General features: G+C 34.2%; 1 protein-coding gene across 1 annotated transcript; it reads right to left on the bottom strand.

The window, feature by feature from the left end:
• Nucleotides 1-74: 74 nt before the first annotated feature.
• On the bottom strand, nt 75-18698 carry LOC128994476 (N-acetyltransferase ESCO2-like). The gene is made up of 9 exons (XM_054419052.1): nt 18523-18698; nt 13383-14419; nt 8916-9102; nt 7874-8045; nt 6492-6582; nt 5351-5549; nt 3616-3783; nt 1725-1930; nt 75-433 (listed from the first exon to the last, which is right to left on the bottom strand). The coding sequence occupies exons 2-9, from the start codon at nt 14402-14404 to the stop codon at nt 298-300; spliced, it is 2181 nt and encodes a 726-aa protein (XP_054275027.1). The 5' UTR covers nt 14405-14419; nt 18523-18698; the 3' UTR covers nt 75-297.
• Between the last annotated feature and the right edge of the window lie 303 nt (nt 18699-19001).

The raw sequence follows: 19001 nt of genomic DNA, 5'->3' as shown, positions 1-19001 counted from the left end.
AAATAAACAGAATTGCAATAAAAAAAGTAGTGGTATTGAATTAACGGAAAAGGTCCATTAATTAATTAAAATCACACTACATTATGACAAACAAGATAACTATAACTATTACCAGCAGTTACCCGGAATTTTGAAATCACTAACCAATTGCTAAATATTACTATTTGTTAAATTACAAAATATTTATTTTCACTGTTGTAGGAATTTACTTAGAAAATTAGGTCAGCTCAAAAATTAATTGGCTACTGTCTACTGCTAAAATTTACTGAAATGAGCATTTATAAATCTACAATAAGCTTAGAAATTAAAACCTGTGTATACAAAGTAATTCGGTGAATCCATATAGTTGGCTGCGAACTTTTTGCCATCAGGAGTAGGGATGGAAAATGCCAAATCTTCTCTGCGCAGGATGTAGCCGTACATGAAGTTTCGTCTGGAAAAACATTAATGTCATACTCAAAACAATAACCACTCACAAAACTTTGCTTCTGTTGGTGGTTGTAGTATTTGATGGAAATATTGATCAAATTGAATAATTGCTTTAAAAAATCTTCTAAGAGTTGTGGAAGTAACAAATAGGGTGTTATATGAGGGGTATTCAGAAAGTAATGAACGTATTCGTGTTTGTTGTAGCTAGGAGGGTAGCACCGATTGCACACTTTCACAGAACATAACACTGATATTTCATTCCTAAATTATGACTTCCTCAGAGAGTAGATTGTTTAATCTACATCATAAATGGAAAAACTGTGTTATAATTTAAGAAACTCCTAGTGAAGTCGACGGAAACGTTCCTTACTTTCTGAATAGTTCTGGATATTTCTGAATAACACCCTCTTAGTTACTGGAAGAAGTCCAATACCTCAGCCGCAGCAAACCTGCAGACTAAGCGAATTACAACTTGTCTGATTATATTTTTACTAAAATATTTCCATAAATAAGACATATTTATTGACCATACGTCAATAGTATAGGATGAAATAAATCAATTTGCCAAATTTTATCAATATAGAAGTAAACTACAACAATTTTCATTTTCTCCATAAGAATAACATGGGAATTTTAAATTACACTATTTTTTAATTTTCTCCGTGACCGTTAGGCATACAACAGCGCTTCAATATACTAAATTATTTATTTTTTTAAGCTCTACAAAACGGTTTAATAAGAAATTGCAAAATTTTTTGTTTTTAGGGTCAAAAATGGGAAAATCCCATTTTTACCCCATAAAACCCCGTTCGCATGGTCCAATTATGCTGGATCGCGAACTCGCTCGAATAAACGTAGGTTTACTTGTTTGTACCAAATTTCATCAAAATCGGATCATTTTTGCTCGAGTTATCACGCTAACGGACACATATATATACATATGAATTTGAACGGATGGTGTTTTTGGCCTCTAGGGACCTCAAAATGAAAAATTAAATCGGTCCCGGGTCCAGGTCTTACTATGAGTACTACGGTAATAGCTTATTCCCTATATGGGAAATTCGCTAATATTAAAAAAGATATCAGCATTATGTTTGTCTTTGTGATCATTTATTTCTGTATCAATCGGCCACTGGACTCTGATTTTACCAGGTAAGCTAGATGAACTCTATCCCTCTCAAAAACCTTATTTAAGTACTTGTGATTGCTATAAATCATCATTTTGAAACCACAGCACTAATCAATTCCTATGTTATTGTTCATATTCCATGATATATTTATTTTGGCTCACTTACCGCACAGTGTCGATCATCTTTGAAGCAATGCCTCGTCGCCTTTGACTGTACATTGTCCACATTCTGCTGATGCCACATTTGACAGGGAATGTCTGCTCGGAACACAAGTCTACGTCATTCTCAGAGCCTTCCATGCGATACGCCAGTGACAATGGAGCAGTGGCGACAAAACCGACGATGCGCTTGTCAGCAACATACATGTACACCTAGACAAACACATTAGTTTAAACAACCTACTACACAAGTGAAGGTAGAGCACTTGGTAGTTTAACCCTCCAAGTGTCCATAGTTTAGGCCTTAATGTCCACCTATTTTTGGCGCATTTGCAAGGTTTTATTAAAACGGATCTGAGAAGCTTAAAACAATGTTAATTCTAATGTTCTATATACCATTTTGTTTGAAAAATCATGGGCTTCAATATCATACATAAAACATAAGGAATATTTGTTTCAAAAAAATTTTTTAGGTAAAAAAAAAATTATTTTGGAAAAATTGAAAAAAAAAATTAGTTTGCGCTCAATGAAATTGTATAAATTATAGGCCTATAAATATTTGAAAATAGCCACTTTGTTCTCAATTTTATGAGGGTTACAAATATATAATAATATAAGGAAGTAGATTTGCAAATAAATAAGTTATGGGCAAAAAACAGATTTCAGTACATAGCGTTTAGCTAAAAATGCATAGCCTAACCATAGCTAGGAATCTGGCTGATAATTTACATCAATATCACTACCTACTTCTTCAGGATCATCAACCAGCACTTCAAAACCACTTAAATCTTCTTATAATGCACCACGTATATCACTACTTTTGATTTTTAAAACTAAAACAATGATAAACGTAATAAAACACATCAGTCATCGGTCCGAGGGTAACCTAGCTGTTTACAAATACACGCACGTCAGCTGTCTGCTACAATTACGATCGGCTCGGAGAACATACAGCGCTGAGACAGACCTCTGGAGAAAGCTTAGAATATAACAGAAAGAACGATACCTAACTCGATCCAGTTCAATCCGATTCAGTCAGTCATAGAGCCTTCGCCGTAAACGATGTCTGCGTGTCGAAAAATCGACAAGTAACACTACACAAAGTGAGCTGCTTGTCGAATTTTCGTCAAGTAACACTGGGAGGGTTAAGTAAGAGTGAACAAGGACACAACTAACTTATCCAAGAAGGTAGTTCTGGATAGTGCTGGACAAGCAGTTAAGCAGTTGATGGCATACAAAATTTAATTTTTTGACAATACACATGTTGGTAGGTGTATAGCGATTCCCATAAAGGACAGGATGGTACAAGAAAGGATTACAGTATCATGTTTTAATATCTCAGTGGTTTGAAAAGTCTTGAGATAGCAGCAAGCTTATTCCATTATTCTGCAAATCAAAAACCTGACAACAAAAATAATTTTGCCAATGGAACATTTTTTTAAATTTCATTTCAACAGATTGTTCAAGCTGTGACGGTCTGTGAAAATGCAGCTTGTTATTTAGTAATGGCAACGGTAACCAAAAGTATTTGTATATAGGTCTTATCATATATTTTTGTCCACGCCAGTGGCATTTTTATAGTTTAGTCAATTCAAACGCTTTTAGGAGAAAGCGGTCCATACCCATTTTAGTTTGTCGGGATTTGAATCTGAAAGTAATTAATATTAAGGTTATTGTATACTTAGGCCTAAACAAAATTATCCAATAGTAGTCCTGAAGTACATACGGCTTAGCTCCAAAAATCTGACTTCTCTAAATACTTCCTTATGCCCAATATCAACTCATTTATGTGTTTTGTAAACTTTACTTCCAACCTTCTATATGAATATCAACGATCATGTGCCATTAAGCTGATGATCCGATCAAATCTAACACAACAATTCGACAACTGTTATTACCTTCTGGTTGGTGATCTCAGTCGGAGTTTCAACTGTCATGCCAAGATGCTTATCCACCACGGCCATCACTTCCAGCGCCTTCTGCTGCCACGGACGAGGATGATCACCAGACACCTCGATTATGTAGTCCATATTAAAGTAGGCGACAACTTTCTCATTCTTCCAACCCTGTTATGACAATGGTATTTGACTTAGAAAGGTGTTCTAGGACACATTGAATGTGGGTTATCGAGCCATGGGAGTAGACAGTCAAGTTTTTAGACAGGGTGTTTACCAGTGGGTCAAGTTACTGATGGTCGAAACCAGGAATCTTCAGGAATGGTTCTTGGATCTTCATGATTTTTTTTCATGGTTGTGCAGTTTTGTTAAGAGTTAAAAGGACTATAAATAATATACTCAAATTCAATCAAAATTTGTTAGAGCCATTTTTGTTTAAACCTGTTTATTTTATGGGAAAATCACCATTAACATAAAAATAAAAATTAACGGTATCAGCAATCTGACAGAAATTTTAACCCATTAGCATGTCAAAAACGCTTATCATTGGTAAGCAGTGGGAGAGTAACAAATATTTACTTGGAAAAATCACAAAATATTTTAATAACTTTAAACTATAATTTTCAGGGTGGTATAACACAGCAATCAGGGTGGTATCATTTTGTTTGAAATCATAAGGACCACAACATACTAAATTATTGTAATTTATGGGGAAAAAACATCAATTACAATAACTTTTGAACTGTAATTTTTAGAGCAATGGGGGTTGTACCGTTTTGTTTAGAGTTAAAAGAACCTTAACATCAAAATTTTAATCAAAATTGTTAATGTCAATTTTGATTTTCTTGGAAAAATCACAAAAGATTTCAATAAATTTAAACTGTAATTTTCACAGCAATTGGGGGGGTATCATTTTGTTTGAAATCATAAGGACCACAACATACTAAATTATTGTAATTTATGGGGAAAAAACATCAATTACAATAACTTTTGAACTGTAATTTTTAGAGCAATGGGGGTTGTATCGTTTTGTTTAGAGTTAAAAGAACCTTAGCATCAAAATTTTAACCAAAATTGTTAATGTAAATTTTGGAAAATTTGTTGTTATTTAATGGGTTTTTATGGGGAAATCACCATTAAAAATAAAATGGAAAAAACACCTGGAGATACAATGGATTAGTACCCTCATCCCAAATTTCATCAAAATCAGCTGAGAGGTGCGGTCTGTAGCTCTGTACACATCCACACATACAGACAGACAGACAAACACACTCAGACATCACTTTGAAAATAAATTTGGGCAGGGGAACTCAAAACGGAAACATTCACCCAAAAAACTCAAAAATTTTTACGAAAAAAATACTTTCTCCATTATACTATGTAAGGGGGAGAAAGTAAAATCAGACCACGTGTAGCCTGTAGCTCCGTACACATCCACACAGACTTCATAAACCCCTTTTTGGGTTTAGGGCAGGGGGACCTAAAATTAATATTTTTACTAAAACTCAGAAATTTTGACAAAAACTATACTTTCTCCACATGTATAGGAGGAGAAAGTAAAACTGGCTAGACTAGTTCCTTAAGTCCCATTCACATGAGAGCAGTTGTCGGGCAGGTTACTTGCCTCAGGAAACTTGAAATGCATTAAAGGCAAGAAACCTGACTGTTCTACTAACTGGCCTCGGCTATATAGATGGTATATCTACTACAGTATCCCCAGCTGTTCTGTATAACTGACCGTGTGTTTAAGCAAGTTGAGGCTGTTGTGGAAGTGTTGATGTTGCAGCTCGTCCTCAGCTTCGCCAGCCTGGTACAACATGCCGCACTCGTGACACTTGTGTGGTCCGTACCACTTCTGACCTGCGTCAATCTGCATCTGACTCTCGCCGACACCTCGCCACTTGCGCTTGCCACTGCCTCCGCTGCCGCTGTTTGATCTGTAAATCACACTTGTAAACTTAAACTAGAATTACAGTGATCTTCCGATAATCCAGCAAAGTCGAGACTGGCAATATACAGAGTTTCTAATATTCTGGAACATTACATGTTACCTCTCAATGTTGCTAGAGGATGTGTCAAATGAAAACAGTCTTAACTGTGATGTAATTAAGTTAAATTTGTAAAACTGTGTTACTGTGTTAGAATTAAGAGGGTAACTAACACAACTCTAAGCCAAATGCACTAATAGAAATGATTTTTTAAGTACTTTCATAAGACAACAAAAATTAACAATGCAATGGTTATGCATAAAATTAAAAATCCAACTTTTCATTACTTGTACATAAAAGTAGGCCTCAATACCACCCCATTAATTTTTACTTGAAAAAATTCATAATGTATTCAGAACCACGCCGTGAATTGTTTGGTAGCATTTACTTTTGACAAGACTCTTATTTTCTCAAGACTTGTTATGAAGGTTGACTTTTTATTTAGGTTTGCAGTAACATTCAATTAGGGGTAAAAAATAAATATAGGGGATTTGAAAGTGATACTTGTTATCAACGGTCTTTTTATCAAGGTTCCACAGTATATAATCTTTTATTGTAGGGTATTCCAAACATTCAAATGCTAGACATACCATTACTGTAACAAACTTCACTTTAAGTAATGTTTCCAAAATGAAAGAGAATGGGGATCTAAAATAGCTGAAATGCAATGTTATTACTACCAAGAGCACCATTTAAGATGGGAGTGAGACGATCTGTGTGGCTTTGTTAATGAATATTTTGACTGATGGAATCCAGTCCCACTTGATCCAAAAAATTGATTGCTGTACAAAACTTGGAGATTTATCATATATCGAAAAAGCAGTTTATATTGTTTGCAGTTTTAACAAGCTACTAATAATCTACAAAAAATATAATTACTTTACCACTTACCCACTTGACTTGGAGTTAAAAACAGAGAAGTATCGCTTGGGCTCCTCCTTACTACTGCTATCTTCTTCCAAACTGAACCTTGTGCATCCATCTGACAACATAGTGATTTTAGCTCCTGAGGTTTCAAACTGATGGAGTATAAGAATAACTTATTTAGATTATCTATAAGAAGTATTATAAAGACACCTAACAAGATAATACTCATTTTAATGGTAATGCTTTCTCTCTAAGATATAGGAACAAAATGCCCTGGCCAAAACAGATATGAAGATTAAGCAAATTTCCATCTGTTTTTTAACTAAAATATTTCCTAAACCATATAATATTTAATTCCTATATAAATAACATTAGGTTTAACAAGTATTTAGGTTTCCTTCTTCGAATTTGTTAATTGTTAAGTACTTTGACTGCAGCAAAGCCGGAATAAAGTGTTTTTGGACTAAAATGTTAATAGCATAAAATAAAAATATAGGTAGGCCTAATGCACAATTTTATAAATCAAAATACATGTCTATAAACATAAAAAATACAACAGTTTTCCTTTTCTTCATAACAATAACACATGAATTTTAAGTGTGGGGTTGTTTTTCCGTGTCGTAGCTTTAATTTTACAACTACAATTCAATACAGTAAAAAGTATTGAAAAAATAAAATTAAAAGTAAAAAGGGCTAGTGTTGACGAAATTTAGTTTCTATTATTTTAGGCTTAATTTCTTGATTTGTGCTTTAGTTATGGTTAAATAACTTGGACAAGTTATTGTTTATGATTGGATCTTTGGTTAAATGGGGTCTTAAATGACTGAAATAACAAGTAACAAATTGAAAACAAAACACGACCTCTGCAATGCACCGCACAGAACTAACAATAAAATTTTATTCAGCTGTTCCATTAGGATGAGAAATCCACTAAGGAAGTATGTTTTATCTATGACTAAACCAAAGATAATGGATGCTATTAAACCAAGATATACAGCTGTTTTATTTTTGTAATGAAAACTAAGTGTAAAATATTACCATAGATAAAACATACTCCCTTAGTAGATTTCTCATCCTTATGGAACAGCTGAAGACAGTTTTATTGTTAGTTCTGTACGGTTTATGCAGAGGTCGTGTTTTGTTTACAATTTGTTTCTCGTTATTACAGTCATTTAAAACCTCGTTTAACCAAATAATACGATCTAATCATAAACAATAACTTGTCCCCTAGTTATATAACCAAAAAGTAAAGCACACATCAAGAAATTAACACTAAAATAATAGAAACAAAATTTCGTCGTCACTAGCGCCCAGTGTCACCGTACATGAACTAGACACAAAAAACGCGCTTCAAAATTTACAATGGGATGAGAAGTCTACTTCTGTTGGTTAGTCTATGATATTACTTGGTGAACTGTTGATGTCCAGTGAAGCAGTACAGTCCGACAGAGTGTCAATAGCTGCAATCTTGATTGGTGAATCTTCCAAGATGTTCATCAGCTTCTGTCTTTCCGCCTCCTTTTCATTCTCATCATCTTCCTCCAAACGAAGCAAGATATCATCTACTTCAGGCTTCTCCTATTTTAACAACAAAATGGTAGCATAATATACTTTAGTTGTTGCATACATTCAGAAGGTAAATTAATAAATCACTGATCACAAAAAACATGGTTTTATACCAACAATTTCAACAAAATAAAACCTACTTTTCAACTAATAAGCCTTGCCTTGTTTTGCATTGGGTGAAACAAAATTCTAATTGTAACTCAGTATTTTTAATTTCTAGAACTTAGGCCTACATGTGTCAGCCAAGAACAATAATGATTTTAAAGTTACGATTTCAACTCTGTTGGATGTTACTTAATAAAATATAGTACTAATGTATTTTTTTATTAATATGTAGTAGACTTACGTCTATCCCTGAATGGATTAGCGTGCTGAAAACTAACCACGGTCACAAAAAAATCCAAATCAAAAATTTATCACATTTAAGTTAAATGTACATTATACAACAGCATAATATTTAGTGTGAGGAGGCCCATCATCAGGAAATAATTATAGTGTTGCCGTCATTTCACCAACCACCAATGGGTCACCTAATACCAAGGAGTTGTTAGGCTACATTTCTGGTGTTTGATTTTTTATTACTATGCCTATACATGGGCTCTCCAATTTAGTTTTGTAAATAAATATATTATGTGTGTGAAAAAAACTTGAAAGATGTGTGTACACATAATTTTATGCTTCATTATTATCTAGACATTTAGGTTAGATTTACACTATCCGCTATTTAAATTATCCACAATCACTTAGTAACTCATTATCGTGGATCATAAAGACTCGAGAGTCTACTGTAGGCCCACTAGGGAAAAAATGTTTATGATTATCCATGACATTCTTAAGTTATTTTCTATTATTAATATTAATACAATAATAAATTGCAATTACCTGTAATTTGTCACTGTAATCTTCAATAAGCTCACAGATGTCTGATGCACTCAAATTGGGTTTCAACGGAGATGTTCGGTCAAGATAACTCTTTCGTGTGTCGAGTAGTTTGCGTTTCCTGTGGACCACAGGAGGGGCTTCGTCCCCACTACTGCCAGGCGAGACGCACAACTTAAACTGATCCGGCCTGGTAAAAAAGTAATCAACGTTAGTCCCATAAAAGATAATTGAGTGAAAATTTAAAAACGTACGTTTTCATGTCCCTGGCCTTTTACTTCGTAGATACTGGATTTGTAGTTTATTATTATGTGTTTTAATATTTTTTGGGATGGGGGCAACATGTTACACACATTTATTTGGTTTTAAATAGGTTCTAGGTATTTTTTTCGTATTTTTAAAGTCTCAAAATTCACGACCGTGACGTGTCCCTAGGGTACATTTTCCAACTTTCACGCTGTTTTTAGACTAATTATTCATGCCGAAATATATAAAGCCATATTTTTATGTCATCAATGGTTATTAAACTTACAAAAAAGGAGCATTTTATAATTTTATTGTCATTGCAAACTGACTACCATAACAAAATAAGTCTGTCCCTCGATTTGGCGTCACGACCATTTGGGAAAAATTTTCAACTTTGAAGCCCGACAGTGGCAAGCCTGGCATCGATGGAGTCAGTTGGTTTGAGAGACTAGTTCGGGGTGTACGTCAGGATTGTAGTGCCGGTCGTTTCGAGTTGAAAGGAGGAATTACAAGATTAATAAAGGAAAGACTGTGTTTTTTGTAATTTTGGTGTGTCCATGACCGTACGTAGTCATTCGATGAAGTAGACATGGTGTTAATTTTTGTTTATAAGATATTTCAATTGCTAGATTATTCTAGAAGTCCACTTTGTATCCTCGAACATGAGGTGCAGGGCTACCACCAGAACAGAGCCAAATAACACGTAATTTCACGACCAAAGTTTCACAACCATCGCGGGTTTTTTCACGACCAATCCAGCCTTATGGATTATAGTGTGTTTGGTCGTGACAATAACTTTAATATAATTGTGAATTGAACAGTTTAGTTCAATTGAAACACATATTTTTATTATAACTAACAGTATAATTGAAGGATTGCCTAGAAAGATTTAAATTATTCCAGACAATTCACGACCGTACTGCTTGTCCCTGACCATCACGTTTATGATTTCTATCATAACAATTTAAAAAATTAAAATATCGTCATATTTCAATGTTTTATACACAAAAGAAGCACACCTCTATACAAACATAACGATTTTTCCGGTCTCAGGTAAGTTTTTTCGTAGTTATACAAACTTAAAAAGATTTTATTGGCTTTTTTTCAATTTTTGAGTTTTTTTATTTTTTTCTGGAAAGACCAAATATACTAAAAGCTTAGTGACCTTTTTATTGTATAATGGTCATAAAAGTAAATTAGTTTATAGCAAAACATAGTTATAAAAATAATATTAACCATTTTTAATATTCATTTAATCGTCCGTTATGGTCGTGACAGGATTTTGTGTTTTTCCACTAAATATGCTCTTTAAAAAAATAACTACCAAAGATATTGCGTTGCCATGGACATTTTATGAAACTTCAAATGTTAATGAAATAAAAAAAATAATAAAAGTTTTGAAAAAAGTGGAAAAAAATTTGCAAAGTGCTTTTCCTGAAAACGTACGTTTTTAAATGTTCACTCAATTACAATTCTAAAGATAGCTCTTAAACTTAAAAAGTTTTATATAGGTAGTTATTCGTCAATATTGTACTGAATTTGTTGTAATATACATCATATATGAGTAGACACGAAGAACTTGTCAGCTGATTAGACAACAGACGACGATACCCACAATGCAAATGCACTACGAGTGGTAGGGATGAGCCCAGCCGGGGATTGTTTACTAGACTAGTTGTGTTCCTCTCCTCTCTGAAGCTACTAGGTGAGCTAAAACCGGGTCGTGCAAATCAATTCCATTTGCGGTGTTAGCTGGACAAATTTCTATTTTCATCAAATCGTAAAGCCTATATCCCGCAGGGATAAAATTGCCGCGCAAAGTGAAAAAAATCAATTTCGAGAAGAAAAAGTCGCAAAATTTCTTTACCAGCTAGCACAAACCGCCATTGAAAATTTCACAAACTCGCTGATCAAACAAATTCATTCGCGGTTTATCAAAAAAGCTCACCTAATTCCGTAGTTCCTCCCTCCCCCTTTTGTTTTTGTGTCGGAAGTCCAAACTGTAAGTAATATATTTTAATTATTGTCTTATTTGTAATATTTTCAGTGGGTCGCACATGTGGTTGGTTTTCATGTTGTACTTTGTCATTTCCTGTTATATAAGCACATGTCTCCAGGTTTGAGTTTTTGTAAGTGATTTTTATATCCATTTTTATTTTTAGTCATTCAATCAGTATTAAATAGTAGACTGTGGTAATATTATGCTTTTAAACTTAAATAATTGAACAGGTTTTTTTTGTAGAGAAATTCAAAGTTATATTTGCTAAGAACCTTATTGTAATATAATTATTTGTAGAATCAATTTTTTCACTTTGCTGCACTTTCAGCACGTTTTACTGAGTTACAAGCAGTTATACTGTGTAACAAGTTGGACTACGAGACACGATCTTCAATTTATATTCGTTGGCCAACGAGAAGGATTAGTGAGCACTGGTCATCTCAATATTAAATTAAAGTTAACACCTCATTGTCATTGCCGTAATCGATTTGTAACCGCGTCAAACTAAACACTTCTCTTACCAAGGGGTTGGTTCCAATTTTTTTGTGAAATAAAGGTATCAATGGCCATTGCACTCAAGTTTTGAATAATCAAAATAATATGTACTTTTTTTAAATGTTTGTTGAAATATTGTAATTGTAGGAAAAAACTAGCATTCTGTTCAGTTGAAGTACAGTACAATAAATCGAATTGTTATATTTGCAGGATTTTCAATAACCTTGGTATTTCAATCTTGGTGTGTATACAGTTCATTCAACAGATTTTGGTATTTATAATAAGTAAGAAGCCGCTACAAAAGATTAACATTGAGGTGCAACACTAAAATTAGTGTGGTAGTGTGCAAAGTAGAGTCAGTGTATATTTAAGATTGTTTTCAGCTTTGCAAGAACTACAAACTAACATTATCAGGGACTGTAAGGTCCTGTTAGTATCCTTAGGTCCCCTAAGGATCTCTGTGTGATGATGTGGAGTAGTAGGAGTGTAAATGAAGATACCTGGGCCCTATATATCTTCCTCTAACCACTGCCAAATCACGCACATTTCCTGTCGTAACCCAACTCTATTGCAAGAATTAATCTAACTCGTCAAAGTGCACAATATTACCTTAGCTGCCTATCACAGCCAGCTTTTATGTTCATAATGTATCTAATTATAATATAATGAACAGAGAAATATATATATATGGACTTATTCTAATTCGTGAAAAAGGTTACTAGACTTAGCAAATGTGAATTCAAAATTAGTGATAATAATTGCCAGACCACGACCTTTCGAGAACCTAATAAATTACATAATTGAATTACTATCTACCCTAACCTACACCCTTCCCCAACCCCTACTTCTATTAGCTAGACATCTTAGGCTACAGTTACTTATCCGGTTTAGATGTACAGCTCCAGGCGCTCGACACTACACTACTGGTCTCTTGGCTCGCTGCGCGTGCCTAGCCTACCCGGGCCGACTACGCGCGCATCCGCGTCACGTGACTTGCGCTATTGTAGCGACTCGCTACATCTGGGAATAATTTTATTCTACAGGGCCCACTCAATTTTTACTTAACACCAAGCTTCCACTGCCAACGCTCTGTTGCTTATTTTTATTCACTTTGTTCTTCCAACCCAGGGGCAACCAAAATTTGTAAAGAATTAATTGTTGTAGAATCATTTGAGAATATTGCAGAGAGAGTAGTAACATATATTTAAATATAGCCTAGGCTAAGTCAGAGGATTTATTTTTTTTTCTTTACAATATAGAGTATTAGTATAAAAGTTCCAAATATTAAATGAACTCCAGACCTAATTACTAAACATATTGATGGAATTGGTGAGGAAACCTTCATGTCAGTGCTAAAAATCCAAGCCAATGACGTAACTAGGCCTAAATTTAGCAATGTTATTTGGTTAGTTCCAAATTGTAATTTTTGGTAACCTGGAACAATAGATAGGAGGGATCTCGTTTGGATTTTTTTCTTTTCTTATTTAAGATTTTTATTATTTGTTAACTTTAATAATAACCTGTCATGAATTCCTACATTTTAATGTCTATTACAATACATATGTTTATTAAGTTAACTATTAAATATTTATCAAAATGTCATTAGGCCCTGAGGATATAAATGTACAGTAGTGTTAGGATTACCAAAATATCAATTGATTTGGTTTGATTATGTATGATTATTTAAACATCGTTTGGTAAAACTTCATTTAAAAATGAGTGATACTTACGACTCACGAACGGTTGTCTTGAAAAACTTCCTCTTCACACCCAAGTAAGGTGACTCATCGTAACGAAGTGGTTTAGTGAACCTCATAGTATAATCCCAAACATTATCAGTTTTTTTGTTTTCTTTCTTAACACCATACGGAGTTCTTGACAAGTCTGTGACGTTTCGAGCCTTCTCACGGATCGACATTTGTTTCTTTTCAACAAGAGTAGGGGAAGTGTGCTTGGTCGGTTTAGGTATGGCATGATGAACACCTGTAAATATGGCTTTCCTCCTTTTAGCTTCACGTTGAGCTTCTTTACTTTTGGACCTCTCTCGTTTCTTCGAATGCCGTCCCACTTCAAAGTTTAATTTAGTTTTAGCTCTCGATTGGTGTGTGTCAGGTCTAAAGACACATTTTACCCCCCCAATGCGGTTCGTTTGGTTGGTCGCCAATACTGGAGCCATATTCGAACCGTAAAAGCTAACAGGCTTGATGACAGCTTCTTTTTTAGAAGCTGAACGGGGACTGCGACGAACCACATTTTTAGTTGTGTTTAAAGTGTTTTTCTTCGGAGTTGTGAAGTTTTCAGATTTTTTTAACTTAAATCCCTCGGCCAATTCATCATTGTCCTCTGACAATATTGTCGTATATCTATCGCCAAAGTTCATTTTCTCTAGAAACGCTTTACGAGCTGACTTTTTGGGTGATTTTCGAGCAGACAATCCTCTTTCCATATTTTCCTTTCCAAAAGATTTATTTGTTGGCTGCCGCAGGGATTTTGTTGGGGGCAGGATGTCGTCAAAGTTAAGTCTGTTACTAAACAAAGGTCTAAGTGGAGAGTTTTGATCCCTGCAAGAACCTGGTGAAGGAGGCGATGGACTGTAGGTCTCTGAGTCTGAAGAGGTCAGTTCAGATATAAGTCCCAAGTCATTAGACTGCGGACTGTTGGATGGGAAGAGGCTGCGCTTACGAGCTGATCCTCTTGGAGAGCAATGGTTCAGCATTTGTAGCTTCCGAGGAGAGAAGGCGGCTACATTCATTGTTAGCAGCTCGTTCTACAACAAAATTATACAAATTAGCCTAATGTCGAAGTTCCAAAACACTAATTAAATTTGATTAGAGGGAAATTTTTTCCCATGTATTTATGTTATAAATATCTTATTTCATGTCAAAAATTTAGTCAAACCGATTTAAACTTTCTACCAAAATTCTTGAAAATGTAATAACTTAAAATTGAAGTCCATCCTTACCTACAAGTCATATAGGCCATAGACAAAAAGAAATAAATATAGACCGTCAGCTGGGCTGCGGTTATCATAGGTTCTGACGCACAACGCTGGGAGTGCCATGTAGTTACAACGTACGCGCTACCTAACTACAAAGCACTCCAAGCGGTGTGCGCCAGAACCTATAGTAGCCATGTATGGTAACCGCAGCACGGCTGACAGTCTATGTTTAATTCTTATTGTCTATGTATAGGCCTAGCATGTATTAAACAACAATCCGTTATAAAGCGTAGCTCACACATACTGTAAAATTCATTCCTGATCATTTAAGCTAGGATTAGGCAAACTTACTGTCTCACAAACAGTAAGAAGGGGAGTCCATCACACTTGAAATAAGTTAAGCATTTGTATAGCATGTTACACAATTATTTCTATTAATGTGATCATGGAAACATATATTGATTTATATCCCCAAAAACTAGATTTTTAGTTGAAAATAACAGTGCAAAAATGTGTCTGCGCTCACAAATAGTAACGAAACTACGGCCGTTTAAAGTTGTGTTAATTTGTAAATCTACTGACAATTTGTTACGATATTTCCTGACTAGAAACTTGATATAAAACGAAGTGACTTGAAGTTAATATTAGATTTATTTTTTACCTGAATACATGCAATTCAGTTTTTGAATCCTTATTGAGTTGTGTTTAAGCTACTATTTCAACAGCACAAAAACAGCCTTGGTGTGATATTAATTATCAACTTGGTTCACTATAACCATAGACTTAACCAACCACAAGTAGACTTTTAATTCCATTTTAAATTTTGAAGCTTGTTTCTTGTGTCTAGTTCATGTCCGGTAACACTGGGAGTTAGTGTCAACAAAATTTAGTTTATATTATTTTAGGGTTAATTTCATGGTTTGTGCTTTACTGTTTGGTTATATAACTAGGGTACGAGTTAATGTTTATGATTAAGTATATAGTTTTATTTGGCTAGATAAGGTTTTAAATGGCTAAAATAACAAGAAAAAATTTTTAAACAAAACACAACCTCTACAGAACACTGGACAGAACTAACAATGAAATTAGCTTCAGCTGTTCCATAAGGATGAGAAATCTACTAGGGAGTATGTTTTATCTATGCTATACTTAAGCCTACACTTTACCTTCCAAATCAAACCTAAACTAATACAGCGACGAATCCGCATAAAGCCCAACTTGCCCTCCACACATTCTTAAATAAGATACAATAATCAACTTTTGCAATATTTTAGTGCTCAGTTATATGTTTTAGATGTTAGTAACAGGCTACTTTGAATGCCTTTGCAACTTATTTGGGATTCTCTTCTACACATCAGATTTTGTATTTTCATTTCGGTTTTACTTAGTTCACTGAAATGCAGCAAGCAGTTCAAAATAACGGATGGATCAATAAATCAAAACCTCAAACGACCGTAGATCAGATAAAATTTGTGTCCTCGGAGAAATATTTGCACCGTTGTTTTCAGGTAAAAAGTGAGTCTAATAGCTCATTTACTTTAAATCACATAGAATTGAAAAAAAATGTTGATGGTCTTATATCAAGTTTCTGGTGGGGAAATATCGTAAGTTAACAAGCGGTAGGTAGTCAGTAGATTAAGTAGCCTAGACCAAAACTTTAAACAGCCATAAGTTTAAGTTAGTTCCATTAATATTTGTGAGAGTGGAAAATCTTTTGCACACTTACGACTTCAGTTAAAAATCTAGTCTCTATTGATAAATCAATATCTTATAGGTTCCCTTGGTCAAGTTAATGGAAATAAATACCGCTTACTGTAGGCCTAAATTGCTGAAGGCGAACTTCCACCAATTCCAATGTGGATGTATAATAAGGACCATGTGGTAAAAATGTTAGCCTATCAAAAAACTTAAGCTTAAAAATATAAATTGATTCATAATTTTAAAAACAACATCACTGGGCAGGAAATCTAAGTCAAACATGACTAAAGAAGCTATGCAGGGATGAAACAAGACATTAAACTATGAGATCAATAACAATGAAAACATCCATTATAGTAACAATAGGTAATACCACCATGCAAAATTAACAAAAACGTAAACAATTATGTAAAAATTAAATAGTTTATAAATAAAAATACTTTTTAGGTACCGGTAACACGTTTTTAAACACACTAAAAAGTATAAAATAATTTGTAAAATGTTGAGAGAATAAATACTTGTAAGATTTAAAACGAAAAACGTGGGGCGCATGCTGATTTACAATTAACTTCACCTATTGAACTATTATGATATATTGCATGCGCCCCACGTTTTTCATTTTAAATCTTACAAGTATTTATTCTCTCAACATTTTATAAATTAGGCCTATTTTATACTTTTTAGTGCGTTTAAAAACGTGATATTTTTAAAAAGTATTTTTATTAATAAAAATTATTATCTAGTTTTTAGTTTTTAATGTGTAAATATGTTAAATCTGTTTTATATAGGCCTAGCCTCTTAATGCATAACCAAAACCCAAAACCTTATTATCTGTAATCAGATGTTTTATCTTTACTTGGAAATGATTGTTTTATATTTTTAGAATATCTCGGGAGCAGAACCTGTACCTCTTAACCTCTGCTCTTCTAACTGTCAAATTTAAGTATTTATAGCTGACTTAAATTAATTTATATGTTTACATTCTTTTAAAATGTAAACATGGAAAATTTGGAAGCCAAAGGGGCGTAGCCCAAGGGAAATATGAAAATTAAATTATAAATATTGCATTGTCATTCATTTGTGAGCTATGTTTCAAGTTTAAAGTCTTTAGCTCATCGGAAACTTTGTTTAAAATTTATATCAAAATTTCTAGGAAAGCGAGCTAATAAAAACAAGCCCTTGGGGCGTAGTCCAAGGGAAATATGAAAATTAAATGATATAATATTGCATTGTCATCCATGAGCTATGTTTCAAATTTCAAGTCTCTCGCTCATCGGGAAGTACCGGTACCAAAATTTGCAAGAAAGCGATTTAATAAAAACAAGCTTATGGGGCGTAGCCCAAGGGAAATATGAAAATTAAATTATATAATATTGCATTGTCTTCCATTTGTGAGCCATGTTTCAAGTTTCAAGTCTCTAGCTCGTCGGGAAGTTAGTATAAAAAAATTTGTACCGGACAAGAAAGCGAGCTAATAAAATCGTTTTAAAATGACAATGGTAACAGTTATCATAAGTAACTCAACCATGGCAAAATTAACAAGGCCTAGGGTGTAAAACATCACTCCTTGTGATCACCCTCTGTGGTCTAGCTATTTTATGTTCCATGCCCGCACATGGTGTAGGCTTAGGCCTACTACACAAAAGTCCATTTTAGGCAAACCTAGGTCCTACATTTTCCTAATCACAGAGGATACAACCGGACGTGGATTAGGCGTCCAGCACTGACGTCACCGGGTTGTGAGGGCTCGGAACGCCATTACCACAACGATACGAAGTAGCCTACAGCCATCAGTGTTCGTGGTGCAGTGGATAGAGTGCTCGGCTGATATGCAAAAGGTACCTCGTTTGAAACCCATCAGTAACCTAAACTTTTTGTTAAAGATTTCGCTTTGAATTCCATTTCTTTTTAACTGTACATCTTTTGTTAGAATTTTTAGCATTTATGGCCTAATTTCATTTTCAGAATTTAACCTTCATTCGATTTTTTCATTATCAGCAAGTTTGGTTGGTCAGGTTAGGTTGTGCCAGTAACTACCGTCCGGTTATCAGGCGTTTCCTAATTAAAATTTGAAAGCCTAAGCTTCGCCTTTCATCTTGTATGTTGGGAGAGGAATAAGTTAATACAGTACACATTTTGTAATAGGCTACCTATAAAAGTCTCTGTTAAATTACCTTTTGACAAGGCATTTAACTTACCTCACTTAAAATGATTTTAGTAGGGTACATACTTACATAGGAAAACACAACCAATCGTAATGAAATTTAACCACATTCACGTTCAGGAATATACATTTATGTTGGCAGTTTAATTTGAAATTAAAATAGCAAACCAAATTTACCATTAACAACTATCGATTATCCTCAGAACTTTCATTCAACCCAAAGTCAAACAAAATGGCAAGAGAAAGAAAGAGATGAAAATTGAAAAATATTGAATCAACTCAACAGACAACGGCACATACATAAATCTCGCTCTTTCTTGCTAAAAATAAAAACAAAACGAAATGGCGGTAGGCCAATGCTTGGCGGGAACTATTTTTGATACAACGATTGTTCGGGCTTTGTTTTGCGCCATGAAGATGAAATCAACTCACCATTCAACACATATCAACCATTATAATAATTAGCACGGACGCTTTTAGTTAAAGGCGGCTGTGATAGTTATAGCATAGATCAAATACACTGAGGAGGAGTATGTTTTATCTATGGTT

This window comes from Macrosteles quadrilineatus, unplaced genomic scaffold (genome assembly GCF_028750875.1).
Source record: "Macrosteles quadrilineatus isolate MER2022 unplaced genomic scaffold, UCM_ALF_1.0 Scaffold_5__1_contigs__length_97177068, whole genome shotgun sequence".
In the NCBI taxonomy this organism is placed as follows: Eukaryota; Metazoa; Arthropoda; class Insecta; order Hemiptera; family Cicadellidae; genus Macrosteles; species Macrosteles quadrilineatus.
The sequence above is the reverse complement of the archived record's forward strand: the minus strand, read 5'-3'. Positions and strand labels throughout refer to the sequence as shown.

Bases quoted from the DNA above. Each gene is read 5' to 3' on its own strand.
- LOC128994476 (XM_054419052.1), bottom strand. From the start codon at position 14,404: ATGAATGTAGCCGCCTTCTCTCCTCGGAAGCTACAAATGCTGAACCAT. The intron at 8,046-8,915 runs GTAATTGCAATT...TTGTTAAAATAG, and splicing joins ATTACAGTGACAAATTACAG to GAGAAGCCTGAAGTAGATGA. The intron at 1,931-3,615 runs GTAATAACAGTT...GTGTTTGTCTAG, and splicing joins CTGAGATCACCAACCAGAAG to GTGTACATGTATGTTGCTGA.